The 23,973-nt window shown below is 37.8% G+C and overlaps 1 protein-coding gene across 1 annotated transcript in view; it reads right to left on the bottom strand.

Moving 5' to 3' along the window:
- Nucleotides 1–1,243: 1,243 nt before the first annotated feature.
- Nucleotides 1,244–23,973, bottom strand: part of prune (prune exopolyphosphatase) — a 41,255-nt gene continuing 18,525 nt past the window's right edge. Inside the window, exons 2-8 of the mRNA XM_028793951.2 lie at nt 13,836–13,940; nt 10,476–10,672; nt 9,793–9,977; nt 9,144–9,302; nt 8,666–8,760; nt 2,271–2,429; nt 1,244–1,860 (exon numbers count right to left, since the gene is read on the bottom strand). Of these exons, the coding sequence (XP_028649784.1) occupies nt 1,369–1,860; nt 2,271–2,429; nt 8,666–8,760; nt 9,144–9,302; nt 9,793–9,977; nt 10,476–10,672; nt 13,836–13,940 (1,392 nt within the window). The 3' untranslated portion in view covers nt 1,244–1,368. The remainder of the gene's footprint in view (nt 1,861–2,270; nt 2,430–8,665; nt 8,761–9,143; nt 9,303–9,792; nt 9,978–10,475; nt 10,673–13,835; nt 13,941–23,973) is intronic.

Raw genomic sequence — 23,973 nt, 5'->3', positions numbered from 1 at the left:
ACTTGTGAAATTTTTTTCAATTATTTATTGGATGAAACTTGCTGATGGTGGCAAAGCATTTAAAACGAAAATCGGCAACTAAAGAATTCCTTGTAAATTTAACTTTTCATTGGCATTTAATCAAGTTGAGCAAAATCAATTAAAATAAAAAGTGTGTACCAATCACAGAAAAAAATGACAACTAAGTTATTATAATGATGCAACAGAATTAAAAGCAAAACCTGCATAATGGAGGAAAATAATATTAAAACCTTACTTACACAAATTAAAATAACAGGGCCTTGGCAGAAGTTAAACATTGCCAGATGCTTGCAACAGCTCATTGTGCTAGAAAAGATGCAAAGATTGTACAGTGACTGGAATTAGCTGATTTTTCTTCTCTGCTATGGACTAGACAACCAGATTATCTCTAGGTGATTTGCCTGTGTGAAACACATTAAAAATATGCTGATTGTCCGGTAGTATCTTGGCATACCTGAATAGGGGTCTATTATATAATTTGCTTTCCCTTTTCCCATTCTCCTTATTTTTTTCTCACACACTTGCTTACTTTAACTCTGTCCCTCTCTTTCATTCAGTCTTCAATCTAATATAATTATGACAATTATGTACAAAACTTGTTATGACAATTACATTATACTGGAAACTGCAAAATCACCACCAGTACCTTAGCCAATACTGTATTTGGAATATGTGAAAAATGCATGAAATATGAATGCAAAAGCCATTAAACAAAATAACTTACAAACAAATTAAATTAGGCATTCCTTTAAAATGTAGGGTTATTTAACACAACAATAGTGGTTTGATTCCTGCCTTTAAATACATAATATACAGTTACATTAATGTGTGAAAACTATACACAAATCTATAGTAGGAGGTCTCAAAACAGTGAATGGCCTCTAGTATCTTATATCAATGCAGGAAGGAGAATTGGACAAATTAGTTCCAAAACTCTGGGATAAGAACTGGCCTTTTAATCAGATGTTGTGCAATCTACAATGTGTAGTTCATTTTTAACTGTGGATGTGACTGGATTGTGCGCTTAATGAAAACAAGTGTTAAACAAGTGGACTTATAACCAAATACTTACCGGTTCATATTAATAATAATGATAAGTTATTGTATGACACAGTAAATTGTTGCCACAAGCCCAGTGCATAGATCTGAAAATATTGCTATCAAACAGAAAGAAAAAGAAATTGTTGTAAAGTGGAGTGTGAGAGAAGCTCCAGACCAACCCTGACTTACCATAACACAGTGTTATTTATTCATAAATCCCTGTTCTATTAAAATTAAACAAGGCTTAATTTAAACAGAGAAAAGCAGTTAGAGAAAATAGTGCACAGGCAAATATTTTCATTTTGTTTAATGTCTCATATTTAAGGTGCTTTCTTCCATGTCTTCCTCATCAGCTATTTGTCCAAATTTTTCAAGCAAGGCCTCTGCAGTCAGTTTGGGGAGGCCACCATCTAGGGGGCAGCCCTCCACCAGGCTGTTCATAGGAGTAGGTGGCAGGCGGACATCCTCTTCAACTGCAAGGTCCTCAGCTACCTGGTGTCTGGGCTGTGACACAGAGCTACATCGGGACTGTGGCTCCTCTTCATACAAAACACTGCATGCAGGATCAAAACGTTCAAACTGCTCACCTTGATCTTCCAACTCACATTCTCCATTTTCAGCACAGACTGCTCCTTCCTTACAGTCAAGGTCATTAAGAAAGTCTTTAATAATTGGAAGGACTTTTTTACGAGATGCTAAAGTGTTCCCTTGTAGGTATGCTCTAATTTCTGGAGGAGGACATCTAAAAGATGACAAGTTAAGATGTGGATTTAGGGCCTTCTCCAATGTTTGGCATAACTAGGGAACAAAGAAGAAAACACTGAATTATTTACCAAAAACAGTACTTTCAGTAGTTATTCAATTGTTTTACAAATGTAATACTGTTCAAGTTTAAAGTGATTTTAGCTTTTATAAGAGACTCTGGAAGTAAAAGATGTTGTGGCTACAGCATGGGAACGTAATCAAAAAGCCTGCTGGTTCAATTTCCACATAATGTATGCATTACAGTGAGACTTTGAGCAGTATAAGTCACCAATTATAAATTCTTTAGCCAAATATATGGTAATAATAATAATAATAATAATAATAATAAAGTTATGGTAAAATTTCACCCACCACAAACAACTGGCAATAACAGAAGACATTGAAAAAAATTGTGGTTTATAATTCATTTTTAAATTACTACCATTGTCAGCAACCAGGCTTACCTGTTCTCTGAGCTGTCCACTTTGGCTGTATACAGCAATTTGGCGGAAAGGTTCACTCTTTTCATTAAAGGATATTGTCATAGCTACCAGGATATTGTACTTGAACTTGTGACAGAACTCGCAAAGATCCTGACAAATATTGGGTCGTTGCAGGAAGGCCTTAATAAAACAAATGTATGAATGGGGAAGTGGTCAGTAGCTCAATACAAACATTAAACAATATGCTATTGTGTAAAAATGGGAAACAAAGAACCAACTATATTACAGAAAAACACAAAGTAAAAGGGGAGAACTTAATAAAAGGTGGCATTTTAATGATTAGCCATTTTTCAATTAACTTAAAATAGTAATAGCAGTAACAGTACTGTCTTGTGTACACAGTAAAATTCGTACTTGCGCATCCAACCATGCAACATGTTCCCACTCTTAACGTCAGATTAACAAGAATATACTAAAAGCAAAACCTATAATATATTCATTTTCTCTCCACTGAAGACTAAATTAATTTGCTAAGAGTTAGAAAGGGAATGTAAACTGGAGTAGGGCGAGATGAACTGGCTAAAATGGCTACTACACAGAAATTTAAAATGCAGTTAACTGACAGCAGAGCAGGAATGGTAAACCTCTAGAAAATGTATATTTCAAATATATTTTTTTCATTAAAAGCCCAAATGTTGACAAGACACTTTAACTGAGAACATTATGAGTATTTTATAACTCAACTCATAAAACTAGACAACTCCATTAATGTTTAATAACATTAGTAGTTTAAAAAATGAATATTTTTATCAGTTACAGAATTAATTTAAAATTTTTTTAGGAAATTGGATGATAGAATAATAGAACAAGACACATTACCAAATCAATGTTGTTGATGGAAAAGGCTTTTGATAGGTAATAGGTAATTATTATGAGCCAGAATTACAAATCACATCAAAAAAGCAATGTTACCAGAAAACTATCCTCAATAGCATGTTTCACCTGCATACTGAGAAACGCTGTCAATGACAGAGTTAAGACGTTATATTATTGTGGCAAGTGGCCACCTATATGTACCCAGAACATCAGTGATATTTGCTTGTCTTGAATACTGTACAACATTTACAATGCATATTAGCTTCTTTTGCAGTAATATTTACTGTAGTCTCTCAACCCCCTCCCTGTGTGTTTCTACCTTTGCTCCTCCTGTTTTAATGCAGACATTAGCATACAAACGACTACAAATAAAATAAAATTGAATAATATGTAAGACATAGCACAACATTTTAAAACCATTTTAATCCAGCTCTGGGTCATTGTGTAGGGGCTATCCACACAGTATTAGGCATACAGCAGGAAACAACTCCGAGCTGGGACACTAATCCACGGCAAGCCTCACTCATGCACATACCAACAGTAATGCTCGTATGGGAACAATACAGAATCATCAATTAGCAAAATTATGTTCAACTTTGAGATTTAGTAGAAAAACTGGAGTAGCCAGTGAATCACAAAATGCAGATATGTACTGTATATACTCATACTTTGCCAGTTTATGGTAACCAATTAACCTGTCCTACAAGTATTTTAAATGTGGGAGGAAAACCTGAGTACTTAAAGACAAATCCAAGCAGGCATAGGAAAACCAATCAAACTCAACAATTTGAGGCAGCAGTACTAACCAGTACACCAATAGGTTGGCCAAATAATTTAATTAAATTTTCCACCCAGACATTTTTCCATTATTGCAAATTATACACCTGTGTAGGTTATGTCAGTGATTTAAAGGTAATGTGCAGCAACCAAAGTAATACAGTATGTTATAAAAATGTATGCCCCCTTTTAATATGTCTCACATAGAAAAAAGTATCTAATGCCATTTGAATGTGTTTCCTTTTAATGCACTATTCTAATTTTCCGTGTTTATTTAGATTATTAGATTAGGTAAAATGTATTAATCCCATGGGAAAATTCAGGTGCATACAGCACCAAAAACAAAAAAACAAGAATACAGACTCAGGGGATAAATAATATAGCCAATCAATTGATCAATCAATAAATAAATGTTTAACAGTATTTTAGCAAAAGATTGTTTTGCACATTGGGAGTATACAACTGGATAAATGACATATGGAATATGCAACAGAATTTATTTTACACTTTTAAAATATTGTTCGTCAGTATTGCCCCCAACTCTGCTCCAGCTAAATTGAAGTCCATTTCATGTAAAATGTTGTGATCTCCGTTGTACAGGTTTTTACTTTGGCCAGCACTACAAAAATAAAATGTAAGTAATAAACAATTAAAAAAATATATACTTTTTTTTTGGGTGGAGTATTTCTGTAAAACAAAAAAAAAATTGACTTTGACAATCTGAATTTGTTTAATCTTTTAATGTCTATGAATTTGGTGAGATTTTGAAGTACAAAACCAGATTATTTGGGTTACAATGCTTCATAGCCACTATTTTTCCTCAGTGAATCACAGAGGATGGGGTTTGGGGCTCGTATGGCATAACTGAGCTTCATGCTGTTTTCCTTCCTTTGGCCCTTTCTCAAATGTTTCTCTATAACTGGAGTGCATCATGGAAGATTATATTTATTGTATTTAGTACACTAAAAATACCCACAAAGCCTTAAGAATAATCACAGTAAGATTCTTGTGCATTCCTGAGCTTCCACAAAAACCAAAGGCATTCTTTTTATTTTATGACTAGAGAGGTAACTGTTACACTGGGAATAACCTGAACAGCAATACTCTGAAAACTGATATATCTATGATGTTCTTCTTCTGAATTTTACTAAATCAAGCCTTTTTCTGAAGCATTTCTCCCATTTGCACTGCAGACTTAGGTCTCTTGAGAATGACTGCTTTAGCACTGCTTCTTTTAATATATGGTGTTTTAGTTCTCTGGGTTTCTCAGGGCATAGCCCCAGGTTATGATATCTCCTGTATTTGTGTTCTGTTTATTGTTTTAGTGCTCTGCCTTCTGATTTATATTGTTAGATAGATTTGAAATGTCCTCTCTTTGTGTTTTGAAAATGTCTTTAAAGGCTTTTGATTGTTTAATTACAATAGTTACAATTAATTATTTTTATGCTTTTTTTTTAGTTACTCGGTTTCTGGTTTATTCTAGATTAAGCACAGAATTATGTTTATTAAGTACAGCATATGTTTATTAGCCTTGTATTTGTATTTTGAGGTTTTTTTTATATTCTTTTTTAATTTATATTTGTTTAATAAAGATTAATCCATTAAGGTTAGTTAATTAATAAATCCATTTTGATTTGATTTGATTGCTCTAAATTAAGGTTAAGGCAATTTGAACACACTGAGGTACCTGTTTAGGGCTTCAAACTTTAAATTCTTTTTAAGGTGTTTTTCTCTAAAAAAAGTGTAGGTTTAGTGTTATTTAGATAAACTGAATAAAGTTCACAGCACTAGAGCTCCCATTGTTTATTCTTGCACTGCTGTCACTGATTTCATTGGATGGTCTAATTATGATATTGCATGATGTTTTGTTGCTGGTCATTAAATCTCAATGCAAAATATTCACAAAAAGACAGCAAAACAGTTTGTAAAACAAAATTTCAAGATGTAGCCACACAACCCAGAAGCCTTGCCTTCAGGGAAAACAACAACACCTGCAGTGGGACAAAAAGGCAGACAACTATAAAGAAAAATAGTATTGTGGTGGTAGGGAGATAACTCTTTGTTTCAGAGTAAAGTTATTCTATACCCCTACATATATTGTAGATGGCCCTGGATCAAACACTACTGTGTTACATGCTACTACAGAGTTTGCTCTACGGTAAAACATTATCTGCACCTATCATAGGAAATCCAGAGCTTTAGAATTGAAGGCAGGAATCTTGACCAATGAAAGAGGGGAGAGGCATAGCTTGTCCCTGTGTGAACATGTTTCCTTTGTGTGCAATGCTCTGATTTTCCAAACGTATTTACAGTACTGTGCAAAAGTTTTAGGCAGGTGTGATAAAATGCTGTAAACAATGAATGCTTTCAAAAATGGAAGTGTTAATCATTTATTTTCATCAATCAACAAAATGCAGTGAATGAACAAAAGAGAAATCTAAATCAAATCAATATTTGATGTGACCACCCTTTGCCTTCAAAACAGCATCAATTCTTCTAGGTACACTTGCACATGTTTTTGAAGGAACTCGGCTGGTAGGTTGTTCCAAACATCTTGGAGAACTAACCACAGATCTTCTGTGGATGTAGGCTTCCTCACATCCTTCTGTCTCTTCATGTAATCCCAGACACACTCGATGATGTTGAGATCAGCGCTCTGTGGGGGCCATACCATCACTTCAAGGACTTCTTGTTCTTCTTTATGCTGAAGATAGTTCTTAATGACTTTGGCTGTATGTTTGGGGTCGTTGTCCTGCTGCAGAATAAATTTGGGGCCAATCATACGCCTCCCTGATGGTATTGCATGATGGATAAGTATCTGCCTGTATTTCTCAGCATTGAGAACACCATTAATCCTGACCAAATCTCCAACTCCATTTGAAGAAATGCAGCCCCAAACGTTCAAGGAACCTCCACCATGCTTCACTGTTGCCTGCAGACACTCATTATTGTATCGCTCTCCAGCCCTTCGACGAACAAATTGCCTTCTGCTACAGTCAAATATTTCAAATTTTGACTCATCAGTCCAGAGCACCTGCTGCCATTTTTCTGCACCTCAGTTCCTATGTTTTTGTGCATACTTGAGTCGCTTGGCCTTGTTTCCACGTCGGAGGTATGGCTTTTTGGCTGCAACTCTTCCATGAAGACCACTTCTGGCCAGACTTCTCCAGACAGTAGATGGGTGTACCTGGGTCCCATTGGTTTCTGCCAGTTCTGAGCTGATGGCACTGCTGGACATCTTCCGATTTCGAAGGGTAATAAGCTTGATGTGTCTTTCATCTGCTGCACTAAGTTTCCTTGGCCGACCACTGCCTCTACGATCCTCAACGTTGCCCGTTTCTTTGTGCTTCTTCAAAAGAGCTTGAATAGCACATCTTGAAACCCCAGTCTGCTTTGAAATCTTTGTCTGGGAGAGACCTTGCTGATGCAGTATAACTACCTTGTGTCTTGTTGCTGTGCTCAATCTTGCCATGACATGAAACTGTCTTCCACAACCGCACCTTGGTAGCAGAGTTTGGCTGTTCCTCATCCAGTTTTAAGCCTCCTACACAGCTGTTTCTGTTTTAGTTAATGACTGTGTTTCAACCTACGTGTGACATTGATGATCATTAGCACCTGTTTGGTATAATTGGTTGATCATACACCGGACTATAATCCTACAAAATCCCTGACTTTTTACCTATAAGAATTGATGCTGGTTTGAAGGCCAAAGGTAGTAACACCAAATATTGATTTGATTTAGATTTTTCTTTTGTTTGCTCACTTTTTGCATTTTGTAAATTGATAACAACAAACAATCATTATTTATATTTCTGAAAGCATTCTTTGTTTACAGCATTTTTCACACCTGCCTAAAACTTTTGCACAGTACTGTATATAACAATATTTTAGCAAAACATGCATGTGTTTTACATGTTGTGAGCATATGACTGGATGTTTTGACATGAGAATTACGAGAAATAAGTAACAGGAATTTTTCACTGCTGACGGGGATAAACACGTAAGCTAAGGCACATAATTTCTCAAATTACAAAATCCATGGAGTACTTTAAAATAGCAAAATATACTTTACAAAAATGAAAACCAAATATTTGGAAATAACAAACAAACAACAATGCCAAATTAAACATAGACAGTAGTTTGCAAAATATATTCTTATTTGTTCTGGGTAACTGAAACATAAACAGTATAATTCTGGAGTTAGAAAATAAATTAAAATAACCCTGTACATAAACAAATGCTTTCACAAAGAATATTTGTCTCTTTGAACGGTTTTATTTATCTCATACAAGATTCATTAACTTTAGGTCATAATATACAGTGGAACATACATCTATCACAACAGTCAGTCATTTTCCAACCCGCTATATCCTAACACAGGGTCACGGGGGTCTGCTGGAGCCAATCCCAGCCAACACAGGGCGCAAGGCAGGAACAAATTCCAGGCAGGGTGCCAGCCCACCGCAGAACACACACACACACACATACCAGGGACAATTTAGGATCGCCAAAAGGATACACCTAACCTGCATGTCTTTGGACTGTGGGAGGCACCCGGAGGAAACCCACGCAGACATGGGGAGAACATGCAAACTCCACGCAGGGAGGACCCGGGAAGCAAACCCAGGTCTCCTTACTGTGAGGTAGCAGCACTACCACTGCACCACCCTCTATGACAACAGGTTATTAGTAAATAAAGCACAGCACTACAAATTATACCTATATATTTTAGAACCTAGAACCATGAATTCCATTCACGTTACCTCAAGTTTCAAGTAGACCACACTAATAGCAAGTCTGGTATTTCCTCCAGATAGAACCTTCATATCCTTCAGAAGCATCTGTTCTGTAGTAAGGCCTGATATATATGATATCAGAATCAATATATATAATAAAAATTAATACAAATTACAACAAATTATACTAATTTTAAGTTTAGAAAAGATTGTCAGTAATGTCTTTTAACACCAGAAAACAATGATTAATCAAAAAGGTCTTAATGATGGAAATGCAGATTAAGTAATGGTCAAAACAGAACTTTACTTTTTGTCAATACTAAATATCTTAGTACCTTATGGTTTTAACATTTAATAAAGTCTCTAGTTACTTAAAAAAACAAAGCAAAAATGTAGGAAGTAACATATGTATTGAACAAGAATGTTTAAATGGTTTATAGCATATCTTGGAATATAGTAAGATAGATTTATGCCAAGTCTGTTCCTATCCAGACAGCATATTTACCTGACACATTGAATTTTGCTTTCTGCAGAGACTCAAAGAGTTGGTGTCTTGAAGGCAGATCTGGAAACATTTCCTCTAATTTGGAGATATATTCTGTGTCCTTCAAAGTGACCTTTCCTGCTTCTGGTGCCATATTTACACAGTCTAGCACAATGGTACCTATATACAATAAAAAAAAAACATCAACTATCCAATCACAGAGACTCATATCAAAATGTAAGATTTTAACAGTACAAAGGATTAAGCCTTCATAGCAGGGAAAATCTAGAAAATCAGAGATATCATGTTCTAGTATAAAAAATACTCAACTGAAATGAAAGAAAATCTAATAAATTATAAATTAATTAGCAAATCAATTTATTTGGCTATATACAATTAGCTTAAGTGAATTATATTACATATTGTTAATTTTATTTTTTATATTACTGTAAAGAGAGGACTACACGTACAACATAAACATCTTAAATATTGATCATAAATGACATTTTAAAAAAATTACTTTAAGGAATAGTAATTATACAGTTCTAAATTAGGCTGTTTAATGATCAGCGTGTCCATGTAACTACAATGGTAGTAGACTAAATTATTCTATCTTTAATAAGATGCAAGTAGTAAATTTATGTTACATGTAGTGATTGTTTAAATTTACCATACAGCAGTGTTGCCAACTTTTTATCAAGCACCTCTGCTGCATTCTTCAATATTCGTTCAGTTATGAGAGTAGCACAGGATCCCACCAACTCTGATGTAAGGCCACAGGAGTGGGAGCTTAGCCTTTCCAAAGGGCGGTGGTCTATCACATCCACAACTGCCTCCTCCAGGATCTGGTCCTTCCTGAATGTAAAACTCTAATTAAAATTTCTGTTTCCTGAGCCAACTGGTAACTATATATATATATTTTATTTTATTGATTTTCTTTAGAAGCAAATATTTCATACAGTCAAGTCAAACATAATGAGGCAAAGCAAAATTTGAAAATGGGAAAATTCAAATTCTCACTTAGAGGATCTGCTCAAAACTTTCCAAAAAAAAAATGGCGGGATCTTATTAATAACTTTTTAGAATAAGCTTCCATTTAGGGGAAAAGGAGTAGCATTTTTTTAATTGGCTCTCCTCTCTTTCTCTTGGGTGGGGATAGTTTTGAATAAGAATTGGCTTCAAGTCCCACCATTCCATTATAAAATTGTACAAGTTAAAAGAAATAGTCCTGAACCTGAAGAAAGGTCACACCAAGCACATACAGGTAAATACTTTATTCAAGTTATTAAAATACAAATGATGCAACAAAAACAGGTTTCTGTGGTTCAAGAGTTCATGCATTACAATTTTTACCTAGGCAACACATGATGGTCCACTAGTGTCAAAGTTAACAGACCAGCTTGATGAAGTTCGTGGAGGTCAATTTCATTTCTGAAAATCAACCAGTCCTCTGAAATCTGGTTCTCATTGAGAAAATATGTGTTTTCCGTCCTTAGTACAAACTCAGAGCGTTGGATGTTTAACACTGGGATAACAGTCTTCCTAGTCGTCTGCAGGTAAAAATAAAATTCATTTTTTTAAACTTACACTGTATCAATAGAAACAAGGGAAAGCCAACTCAAAGATATCCATTTCAAAAGTAAAAGTAAGACTCTTAACAGAAGACATGACAAAAGTAGTATACAGTAATCCCTCCTCGATCGCGGGGGTTGCGTTAAAGAACCCCCCGCGAAAGGTGAAAATCCGCGAAGTAGAAACCATATGTTTTTATGGTTATTTTTATATTGTCATGCTTGGGTCACAGATTTGCACAGAAACACAGGAGGTTGTAGAGAGACAGGAACATTATTCAAACACTGCAAACAAACATTTGTCTCTTTTTCAAAAGTTTAAACTGTGCTCCATGACAAGACAGAAATGACAGTTCCGTCTCACAATTAAAAGAATGCAAACATATCTTCCTCTTCAAAGGAGTGCACGTCAGGAGCAGAGAATGTCAGAGAGAGAGAGACAGAGAGAGAAAAAAAAGCAAACAATCAAAAATCAATAGGGCTGTTTGGCTTTTAAGTATGCGAAGCACCGCTGAACAAAGCAGCTGCAAGTAAGGGAGCAATGTGAAGGTAGTCTTTCAGCATTTTTTAGAGGAGCGTCCGTATCCTCTAGGCCAGTTTGCGAACAGCCCCTCTGCTCACACCCCCTCAGTCAGGAGCAGAGAATGTCAGAGAGAGTGAGAGAGACAGAGAAAAACAAACAGTCAAAAATCAATACGTGCCGTTCGAGCTTTTAAGTATGCGAAGCACCGTGCGGGAAGCATGTTGCTTGACAAAGCAGCTGCACGGAAGGGAGCAATGTGAAAATAATCTTTCAGCATTTTTAGACAAGCGTCTGTATCCTCTAGGGGTGCGAGCAACTCACCTTCTAACACCCCCTCCATCAGGAGCAGAGAATGTCAGAGCAAGAGAGAGAGAGAGAGAGAGAGAAAAGCAAACAATCAAAAATCAATACGTGCTGTTTGATCTTTTAAGTATGCGAAGCACCGTGCGGGAAGCATATCGCTTGACAAAGCAGCCACATGTAAGCCCAGCAAGGAAGGTAGCAATGTGAAGGTAATCTTTCAGCGTTTTTTGAGGAGCGGCATTATCCTCTAGGGGTGCGAACAGCCCCCGTGCTCACAATATATTTGAGGAGTTTTATTTAATACGTAATACGCGCTCTGGTTGGGTAGCTTCTCAGCCATCTGCCAATAGCATCCCTTGTATAAAATCAACTGGGCAAACCACCTGAGGAAGCATGTACCAGAAATTAAAAGACCCATTGTCCGCAGAAATCTGTGAACCAGCAAAAAATCCGTGATATATATTTAAATATGCTTACATATAAAATCCGCGATATAGTGAAGCCGCGAAAGTTGAAGCGCGATATAGCGAGGGATTACTGTAATCATATCTTATTTAAGTTAGTCTTTTTCCATTCATCCATCCATCCATTTTCTAACCCGCTGAATCCGAACACAGGGTCACGGGGGTCTGCTGGAGCCAATCCCAGCCAACACAGGGCACAAGGCAGGAATCAATCCTGGGCAGGGTGCCAACCCACCGCAGGACACACACAAACACACCCACACACCAAGCACACACTAGGGCCAATTTAGAATCGCCAATCCACCTAACCTTCATGTCTTTGGACTGTGGGAGGAAACAGTTATCTTTTTAATAAGCTTTAATTTGGACCATTTTGAGCATAAGCATAGAACACTCAAATACACTGTGGTTTACCACACAGCCCCTGTATATAAGAAATATGTGGAATCCTGTGCAAGATATTGTCCAAAGTGCACTGTACCATAGATAAAGGAACATCATTTATTGGCAGTGCTCAACACGGCCTGGAAACTTCAACCTGTAATGAAACACAGTATATTTCTTTGGAACAGGAACTTTCTGAAGCCTTAGGGATAGACTGAACAGGTGACAGAGGACACCACAAAGTTGGTCAGCATAGGCCTAAAGAACTTGAGGACTGACTCTATCTGGTCCCACAGTATTCCCTGTGTGTAGCCTCCTCAGTTGTCTCGTTACTTGGTATTAGTTATGGACAGTCCACACTAATGATCAGAGGTGGACTTGTCACTGGCCATTCCAGTTAATGTGGTAGGAGTTGTTGATGTGGTAGGGATGGTGTGGGAAGACTGATCAGTGGAAGAAGATGACAGTGGGAAGGAAAATCTATTAAAAAATTGCTCAGGGTGTTAGCTTTGTCCAAATCCCCTTCTAGCACCTGAGCCTTGGATTGCCTGTGTCCAGTAAATATTCAGAGTCCGTTCCAGGCATGCTTCTTAGTGAGTTTGTTTTCTATTTTAGCTTTGTAAGCTTCCTTTCATTCATTCTTTTCCTTTAGCACACGCTGTACATCCTTCAGAGCCACTTTGTCACCAGATTTGAATAATCTCTTTTTCTTATTCAGGAGACCGTTTGCTCCCTAGCAATCTAGGGCTTGTTGTGTGGAAAGCAATAGACTGTCTTTGTGGGTTTAGAAGTTACAGGATGTCCATTTGGTGTTTTCAACCTAGAAATGGCAAAAACACCTCCCTACTTAAGGATTTCAAGTACTGTTTGCCTACCTTTTGGAAAAAGCTTACAAAGTTCGACTATGTCACCAGAATTCCCCACTGAGGAATCTTCACCCATAGCAATTTGTACGAAGACAGTCATTTCTTACAACTTGCACTATCTTGACTCATGAAACAAATGTACCCTTTCAATGCTAGAAAGGATTTTTGAATTTTCTAATTATAAGAAAAAAAAGCACCCTTAAAAATGATCAAATTAATCTGGACAAACTCTACACTAACCATATGGCAAACAAAACAACAATATCCTGGATATGGCTGTCTGCCAAAAAACTCAGATATACAAACTGATAACTATGGCAAATGAAATGTTGAATGTCAAAAGCATTTATTTTCACAATTAAAATAAAAATGATTTTATACAATATAAATTACTATGGAAATAACCAAGAAGGATAAATACTGTATATTAGTATGTTTCACCAATACACTGTCATCATTATTACACAATTAGCAAGCTGCTAATAACAGAAAAAAAAAATCTAAATATAGAGAAAAACACATTAAAAAATATTACACTCTGACATCACTCATCACACAGACAGGGTTGTGACAGAAAAATACATAAGAAAGTATGAACATACCTTGGCTAGAAAACAGGCCAGGGCTATCGCTGACACCATGGAATCCAGGTCACACGCTTCATTTCCAAGAACCACATGTATTTCAGAGGCACTACGCTTACTACGCTGTGGAAAAATTCAAAATGAAATTCAAAATGAAAATCAAGATTTTACTGTGAAGGAATTGTACTTGCTATTTAAAATAAAGCAAAACACATAGACAAGCTTGCATTATTGTCACTTTTATCCCTTTATAAAGTCAACTCTGAAACAGATTTGTGCGTGCTTGGAGTGCAAAATAACATTACTGATCAAATGAGGTGTAACCACTTAACTTGCACTATCACGCATTTGTAAGAGGAGATGAAGGGATAATAAGATTAATTGTTATTGAAAACAGTGTCCTGCACAGTCCAGATGAGGGAACAGAGGCTTTGTATTCATTCTCTGACTTAAATGAACACTTTTACACAATCACATCAGTCCAAGCATCCATCTATCTTCTAACCAGTACAGTTAGCTCAGGTTTGCGGGAGGACCTTACATTCACAGTTACTATGGGATGTGGCAGGACTGGCATTGTCAAGAACAGGTTTAGCAAGTAAACGTCGAGATAAGACTGAAACGAAGTGGCTTTGCTGCTTTATTTATTACCAAAATAAAATTTAATAAAATAGTGTTTAATTGCTTTGAAAGGCAAAGCACATTTCTCTATTAAAATAGTATGTTCTAAGTTAAAAGAGATGCATAATTGCCAAAACATACAATTAGTAGGACAAGATAAACAGCATACTTCATTGCTAAATACAAATCCGTAAACACTGAATTGGTGTCATTAATTTGGCTTTTGAAGGCAAACTAATATTCAATAGTATAACCTATAAGTGAACGTAACCGTGCCATATACTGTATTTGAATGGTACATGAAGAACTTAATACTGTTTCACAGTTATAAATTTATTGTTTACAGGTAACAAGAGCCCAAGTAATTTTCTAATTCTGGATTTGTACACAGGCATAAACAATAACAAAGTCTGATAACTCTCATAAAATACGTGAAAACAGCAAAACAAAGGCTGTTATAAGGGAGTTCTGAAATAAAGGATTAGTGTAAAACTAACAAGTTTAACTTCACACAGGAAGCTTTAAAGTTGGGAAAATGTACAAAAGGAGGGGCAGATTTGGAAAATTAAAGTACCATGAATTTCTGACATTTAAAATCTGAAATAATTTGACTAATCTGTTAAATATCACTTTTTAGTAGTATTTTTTAACCAGTTAATGATGCAAGAAATATAAATCTTACAAAAGCAAATGTTACAAACCTAATAGATTGGTTCATTGACTACTGAGATTTTAAAAGCATGTTGTTAAAAAAAAGCTTTAAACAGTTTAAATGGAAATATCCTGAATTATCTTTCGAATTCATAAATTCTACAATACATGTATAATAATGTATGAATTTGTATATTTAGCATGGGTTATAAGCTGTATTTTTCTGTTACTAGACAGAAAATATTAGAAAATAAATTTAGAACGTGCACCTGCTAAACTAAATTAGGTAGTTCATGATATATTATTATTTACAACCCCTGTGCTGAAATCCCCCCAAGATAATAAACCTCTCATTTGGTTTTACACTGGGGGGATTCCCATGCCTGCAATACACTAAAATTCAGGAATTGTATTTTGATAGTTATGAATTCTAATATTTGTTTCTTTAAATTATGACCTCTTATTTTTTGTCAGAATGAAGTCTTTTTTTTCCAGTTTCTTTTGTTCTCTCTAAAACCCCAGGGTTTAAAGTGCATGGACAGGAGGAACCGAGGAAGAAACCATGTGGACAGGGCCATTTCAGCAGTGGATTTTGCCACTATTCACTACAAACATTGTTGTCCCCAGGTATAAATCTCATTTGAGAATCATGTCTGGCCTCACAAGACTAGGGTTTTAGGCAAACCATTTTTCATTATTTTTGCCTTTCTCTCTTGCCTTGCCATTATTTGTGTTTCTTTTAATTATTTCACTAAGGAACATTGTTTTGTTTTTGATCTTCAGCTAGGGGCTAACAGAAATCTCCTCCTTGAACGGTGTTTTTGTATATTTTGAACATTTAAAAACCTGGGCCTCATTTTGGGGCCAGTCTTCCTGAGGGTAAGGCTTGTTTGTGAGGCAGACCAACAATTTGTAAATCACACAAAGACTCTTGGTGTCTGGAGCTGTGTCTTTTCTTAGTTCCCAAAATCAAATAGCTACTGAGTTGGCAAGGTAGGATCCAGCGTAAGTCAAACGTGTAACAAAATTAATTTCTCAGTCCAATAAAGTTCATTTTAAAAGCTTTCTGAAAATTTAAAAAAAGGAAAAAAAAATCACAAAATTTCAGAAGAAAGTTATTACACACGCAGAATAAAATTAAAAAAGAAAAAAAAGATTTCTGCTACAAACTTCTATTTCTAGTGTTAAACTTCAGTTACTTTCTATACTTAAAAGTTGTGTTATTTCTCTATGGCAAACATACATTGTCTTCACTTAATACATTCAGTGCATTCTGTAAGTACTGTATGTACAGTATGGTTTGCCCTTCATGCCTGATCAATTGCAAAGCAGAACATAAACTGGGACTAACCTGTGGTCAGAGGAACAAGAAATAATTAGAATATTCCATTTATAGTTTAGTTTGTGGAGGTTATAATAGAACCTGCCACAGACTATGTATGCACTAACATATAGGCAAACATTTTAACATGAGTAAAAATCAATTAAAAATCAATTTAACATAACCTAACTAACTAACTAACAAATTGCTTTTACAGTGTCTCAAGGCCTACCTTGCGAAGCGCCATGCTTAATGCATGATGTATGCGCAATTGTTGCTTCATTAATAACAAAAAACTTTTGTTTGAGTAAATCTAACAGTTTCTGACTTTAGGATAACATTTCTGAACACATTTTAAGTCATATTGTGCATACAGAGAATCCCATTTTTGTGATCCATCCCGTTTTCGAATGTCAACTTCTTTAAAGCTGCAGTTTTCACCTGTGTCTCATTAAAGAAGTGTGTTAAGTCACATAGTAAATATGTCATGCTATACAGACAAAGCAAGCAAAGAAAGTAAATACTGATAATACAAAAAAAGCAAAAACAGTGCAAACAATTAAGTGTGTGCCTTTTGTTGAGGGTGTAGTATTGTCACTACTGTGAGAAGACATTCTACTACATGTATGTAAATGTGACAATAAACATGAACTCACAGTGCAAACATTCCTACGGTAGCTGAATGTAATATCCCAAGATCAGACAGTGTTCTCCACTGCTAAGTAAGCAATATAGCCTGGTTTCCTTCCTTGGCTAATTTAGTATGAAAGCTTACTGTATGTCAGCACTGTGTACAAATGTGGTTGGTGAAGAACTTAAGTACAGATTCAAGAATTAGAAAAACAGACTGATCTGTGATACAGATGAAAAGCTACTCTTTTATAAAAAGAACCCAACTGTAACATTTGAAAAAAAAACTAGCTAAAAAAGCTAGTTACGTATTTATTTCAGTTACTAGAATTACAGTTAGATTGAAGATTTTTAATTGAAATTCCAATTTGTTAAAATAATTTGTATCTAATGTTGACTACATATTAAAACAGTATTATTAGTTTTAATAAATACTCCCAACATCTTTATACAGACATAGTTATCTAGATATCATTTAAGCTAATGGCAAATATCAATTAACTGAATTAATCTCAAGTTAAGTCAGATGTGTTAGAACAAGCTGGCATTATTACTGATTTAAAAATTACACATGTTGCAAAAAAAAAAATTAGAGACATATAACTAATAAAGTATGTCTAAGCATCTAAAATAGATGTATTAATTTTAATCCTTATTTTGCTTTACTATCATGTTTGATCGTAGTTTGTTGTAACCCTGATGATGACTGAAAGCCAGAATCACATAATTTGTCAAAAGTAATGTAGAATCTCATACCTAAACCATTATGTAGTACCTTTATTTTGTAACCTAAATGATATATAAAGGAAAAAAAGATGACTGCTATGGGAAAATAAAATTATCTGTTTTTAAATAAAATTAGCCAGATTAGCGTTCATGTGCAAAGCAAAGGAAAGTAACCTTAAAAAAAGGAAAGAACATTGTTACCAAGTGCACAGTACTAATTGTATTTGTACGATAATAAAGGTTGTCTATACAATGTTTCACCAATAATTAAAAAAAATTCCAAATGTACAATAATTTTGCCATTTAAATACATGTTTAGGCAGGCAGTGAGTGATGTGTGGGAAAGGCAAGTATCTCTTTTCTACTGGAGCTGCTCCAATAATCCAAACAACTTTCAAGCATATTTGCCAAATTTTATTAGCCACTAGTGTTGACTGACGAAATACACCAAGACGTTCTTTGCAACAAATATGCTGGGTTGTGAGTGGCTGTCTTTGGGCGGCAAACACACCTGGAGATAAAAAAGCCACTTCAGCTACTAAGGTCCCTGAAATGATCAATAGTGTTAAAAGATATTTTTCCCCATTTCTAACTGCATTCATTTACTAAAGGGGGAACTCCTTGAAACCTGTTCTTCTGATCGCACCCGTTACATGAAGGGGGAACCACTCTTCAGTTGCTGTCTGTGTGTCGTCAGTGAATTTAAAAAGGTAAAACTGGTCCCTAGGCCATAAAGGTTGGGAATTTATTAGCTGATCATAATGAGTGCTATGGATGGATAGATAGATAGACGTTACAACACTGTTTCCAGAAGCACCGCAAATTACTCATGTGCCCAGCTACAATCTCAAAACCAAGCTTTAAAGGAGCCCTCCCCCTCCCCTGAACAGAAAACACAGGAGACCATGTGAAATAATAATAACAAATGATTTATTACTATATACAAAGTGTTTCTTCTTGATGGAAGAAAAAAGTAAAGATCTTCCAGCTGGACCTAGAGCCACAACTTCAAACGATGGAACAAGCCACTCCAATGCTGCCACTTCATGGCATGGCTAATGTGTGCCCCAAGCTTGGAACTCTGTGGGTGGAATGACCTATATTTTATTTACTTATTGTTAGTCTTTGTGCATTTGTTGTATTTTGTTTGTGGTATACATTTTGTCAGTGACTTTTGTTGTTTGAGGCACAGTGGAGCCGTGGTTAGCGCCACACCCTCACAGCTCAGATCACATTTTTGACCTCAATACTCAGTCCAGCATAGTTGGCCGTCTCTTCCATAGCTCTCAGGGTTACGTAAAACGCAACTGCAGCAATATAATCCACTCAAAACGAGTTTAGTTCCTCTTTCCCCATTGACTTCAATGCATTTTGTGGAGTCCAACAAAGTTCACAAACATTTGCATGATTTTGCTGAATTCACAGCAAGTGAAGACCGTGGGGTTCACTCATCACCATCAGCCACTCACTATAGCATTCTATTGTGCATGAGTGTCATGCTTCAATCCATGATGACTCGGGCGCAGCCAACAGTGGCAGCCTTTTCAGCAGCTCCATGTACGACTTTATATTTCTACCTTTTATTTTTCTCTTTATTATTTTTTATTGATCACTCCTACAGGGTAGGATTCAAAAGTAATGAGCCTCATTTTGTTCTGATGTGAACGTACCTCGCCGCGCGCCCCACTTGCCAGCGACGGTGGGTGTTGGCTTCACAACGCAACGGAGCTCCTACCGCTCCTTGACGGGAACCCCTGTGCGGTAGTGTGTTACACGGCGGAATGGAAAGTTCGTTAGAGCAACGGTACGCGTTGAAGACGAAGACCATGCTCATTGCCTTCTTCGGAGTGAAGGGGATCATCCACTACGAGTTTGTCCCGCAAGAAAAGACCGTGAATGCTGCTTACTACTTGGAAGTCATGAAAAGGCTGAAAAGAAGCGTCGCGCGCAAGCGAAGGGACATCAAGGACAGCTGGAAGCTTCACCACGATAACGCGCCCAGCCACACCGCCTTCATCGTGAGCGCCTACCTGGCCCGGGTGAACGTTCTGGTGGTCCCCCAGCCTCCCTACAGTCCGGACGTGTCGCCTTCTGACTTCTTCTTGTTTCCGCGCTTAAAATCAGCGCTGAAAGGAAAACGCTTCGACTCGATCGAGGACATCCAAGCAAATGTCAAGGCAGCCCTTGCAGCCATCCCGGAACAGGCCTACGTGGACGCCTTCGAGTCATGGAAAAGCCGCCTACAAAAGTGTATTGATGCAGGAGGTGCCTATTTTGAAGACTATTAATTAGTTGTACCAATTTGCTCAATAAATTTGTCTTTTTGAACAAAGGCTCATTACTTTTGAATCCTACCCTGTATTACTTTTTTATGTGGATTCGTTCTCTGGACACTTTAACTATTACAATGTGGACATGGATTTTTATACGCCGAGACTCGTCTATTCAATTAGTCAACTTCAAGCGCTGAGAACAAATGCCAGTGTCGGTGTGGTTCCCTATTTACCCGACGAGGTAAGAAGGCGGTATCGTGGCAGCAGAGCCGGCACTAAGCTAAAAATGAAGCGGCTTGCGAGAAAGTGGCGTTTTACGCCTTCTGTGCCTTCTGTGATCCTGGGAAATGTGAACTCACTACCAAATAAGATCGACGAACTGGCTGCGCTGGTGAAAAATGTCAGAACTTACAGAGAATGAAGTTTGTTGTGCTTTTGCGAACGTGGCTAACTACCACCATCCCAGATGCTAACATGGAGCTACCCGGGTTTAGCACAGTTAGAGCGGACAGAGACGCAAGTACCTGCGGGAAGCACAAAGGAGGAGTACGCACTCTCTATGTCAATACAAAGTGATGTTACTCTGGACATGTTAACGTCAAAATCTCCACTTGCTGCAGGGACATCGAACTGTTGGCCGTAAGTTTGCATCCCTATTACTTGCCCAGAGAGTTTGGACACGTCATTGTTGTTATTGTTTACATCCCTCCTTGGGCGGACGTGGAGACAGCGAGTGACATCATCCATTCTACTGTTGCTAGGTTACAAACGCAGCACCCTGAGGCGCTTGTGCTAATCGCTGGAGATTTTAACCATGTGACGCTGAACAAAACATTACCTGCCTTCTCCCAGTATGTGGACTGTAACTCCCGCGGAAATAAGACTACTGATTTACTGCATGCAAACGTTAAAGACGCATACAGCGCCACCCCGCTGCTTGCGCTTGGGAAAGCAGATCATAACCTGGTTCTGCTTCAGCCTCACTACAAACCAAGAGTGAGGGAGCTACCTACAACCACATGCTCATTCAGGAAGTGGTCCCCTGAAGCAGAGCAGGATCTGAGGGACTGCTTTGGAACTACGGACTGGGATATCCTGCAGGGATCACATAGTGAGAACATTGAGGAGGTTGTTGACTGCACTACTGACTACATCAACTTCTGTATGGACATTGTAGTTCCAGTGAGAACAGTATGCTGCTATGCTAACAACAAGCAACAGATTACAAGTGACATCAAGGGCCTTTTGAACCAGAAGAAAAGAGCTTTTAAAGGCGGTGATCAGCATGAGCTCAAGCGCGTACAGAAGGAACTCCGAGTCCAGCTCAGGGCGGCGAAGGAGCAGTACAGGAGAAAGCTGGAGCAGAAGTTGCAGAATAACAGAATGAAGGAAGTGTGGGATGGGATGAAGATCATCACTGGCTGCAGCTCGAAGCGGGGTGCCCCCATCGAGAGAGACGTGAAGAGAGCAAACCAAATGAACAACTTCTTTAACAGGTTTGACCACCCTAACTCACTCTCACCTCGGAGTACTACACCCTCCACCCATCCTTCTGCTGATACCAGCATAGGAAAGACATCCCCACCCACAATTACAGCAGCGCAGGTGAGCAAACAGCTGAGGAGACTTCGTGCCAGCAAAGCAGCGGGTCCAGATGGAGTATCGCCACGACTGCTGAAGGCCTGTGCGTTGGAGCTGGGGAGTCCTCTACAGCACATCTTCAACCTGAGCCTGGAACAGGGGAGAGTCCCGAGGCTTTGGACAACATCTTGTGTCACCCCAGTCCCAAAGGTATCACGTCCTAGTCAGCTGAATGTCTTCCGGCTTGTCGCTCTGATGTCACATGTGATGAAGACCATGGAGCGGCTGCTGCTTCATAACCTGAGGCCACAGGTATGCCACGCCCTCGACCCTCTGCAGTTCACATACCAGGAGAAGGTGGGAGCGGAGAATGCCATCATCTATATGCTACACCGATCACTCTCCCACTTGGACAGAGGCAGTGGTGCAGTAAGAATTATGTTTCTAGACTTCTCTAGCGCCTTCAACACCATCCAACCTCTGCTCCTTAGGGACAAGCTGACAGAGATGGGAGTAGATTCATACCTAGTGGCATGTATCGTGGACTATCTTACAAACAGACCTCAGTATGTGCGTCTCGGGAACTGCAGGTCTGACATTGTGGTCAGCAACACAGGAGCACTGCAGGGGACTGTACTTTCTCCGGTCCTGTTCAGCCTATATACATCGGACTTCCAATATAACTTGGAGTCCTGCCACGTGCAAATGTTTGCTGAAGACACTGCTATCGTGGACTGCATCAGGAGTGGGCAGGAGGAGGAGTATAGGAACCTCATCAAGGACTTTGTTAAATGGTGCGACTCAAACCACTTACACCTGAACACCAGCAAAACCAAGGAGCTGGTGGTGAATTTTAGGAGGCCCAGGCCCCTCCTGGACCCCGTGATCATCAGAGGTGACTGTGTGCAGAGGATACCGACCTATAAATACCTGGGAGTGCAGCTGGATGATATATTGGACTGGACTGCCAATACTGATTCTCTGTGCACGAGAGGACAGAGCCGGCTATACTTCCTTAGAAGACTGGCGTCCTTCAACATCTGCAATAAGATGCTGCAGATGTTCTATCAGACGGTTGTGGCGAATGTCCTCGTCTACGCAGTGGTGTGCTGGGGAGGCAGCATAAAGAAGGATGGCTCACGCCTGGATAAACTGGTGAGGAAGGCAGGCTCTATTGTAGGCATGGAGCTGGACAGTTTGACATCTGTGGCAGAGCAACAGGCACTGAGCAGGCTCCTGTCAATCATGGGATTAATAAAGTATCTATCTATCTATCTATCTATCTATCTATCTATCTATCTATCTATCTATCTATCTATCTATCTATCAATCATATTTCCATATGTAAGCTCTGTTTAATTTTTCAGCTGGTGCAGTGTTTACTGTATATTAAGAAGTGAAAGTTAAATGAATTGATTTTAAAAATGTTCAAAATGAATGGAGGAGCTCGGTGAAAGTGGAGGTGTTCAAAAGACAGAAAGGGAAAGGTCATACAGTCATGGCCCACCAAGTAAATGAATAAAACTTCAAAAGGCGTGCAAATGAAATCCTGCCTTTAGGGGATCTCTGAGATACATTCTTGGGTGCAAGATAAAAGGAGCATGCTGTTTGCAGGCTACAAATGAGGCAAAGTTTCTCCTGTATTATATGTTGTTACTGCTTAAAATCTTTTACTTTAAATCACAGCTGACAGCAAAGTCTGTTCAAGGATAAACTCTGAAGCAAAATGTCCTTGGATTTTTTTCAATTCAAAGCAGAAACTTGAATAAGCAAAGACATTCCTCAAGAAATAGCACAAATCAGTGGTGGCATGGAGTGACAATTAATACTACAAGACGTACCAAAAACACAATTGAGCCAAAGAAAATTCATATAATTTAGTGAGGGTGATCCTAAAATATAACGTTTGACAAAAAATAAATGTGTTGTGCAAGGTACAATAATGTTAAGGCTTACATAAAATATTTAAAAAAAAAATCACACAAGCAAACTGACCCAGTGAGAAAAAGTATTTTTTCTTTCCAATGTCATCTTTACCGTGAGCTGCATTAAGGCTTACAGCCACATTTCTTTCCAGTTCAAAGACCAAGATAGCATGCACCTGTCTAACTGCTCCGGCTAATAGTGACAGTGCTATAAAAAAGCCAATTACTCACATACTTTAGGAGAAGGTGAATTTTGGCTGTTCCTCACACAAACAAAAAAACAAAAAAGGGAAAAGGGAAACAGGAACACCATGGGCCCATTCTAGTTGGTGTGCCCAATAAATTAGTCTAAAGGAAAGGAGAAACATAGGCAATATTGTTGAAGATAGCAGATGTTTTTAACTAGTTTGACCTAAGTACATTTTGTT

Source organism: Erpetoichthys calabaricus, chromosome 2 (assembly GCF_900747795.2).
Source record: "Erpetoichthys calabaricus chromosome 2, fErpCal1.3, whole genome shotgun sequence".
Classification (NCBI taxonomy): Eukaryota; Metazoa; Chordata; class Cladistia; order Polypteriformes; family Polypteridae; genus Erpetoichthys; species Erpetoichthys calabaricus.
Note: the sequence above shows the minus strand (reverse complement) of the source record. Positions and strands in the feature narration are given on the sequence as shown.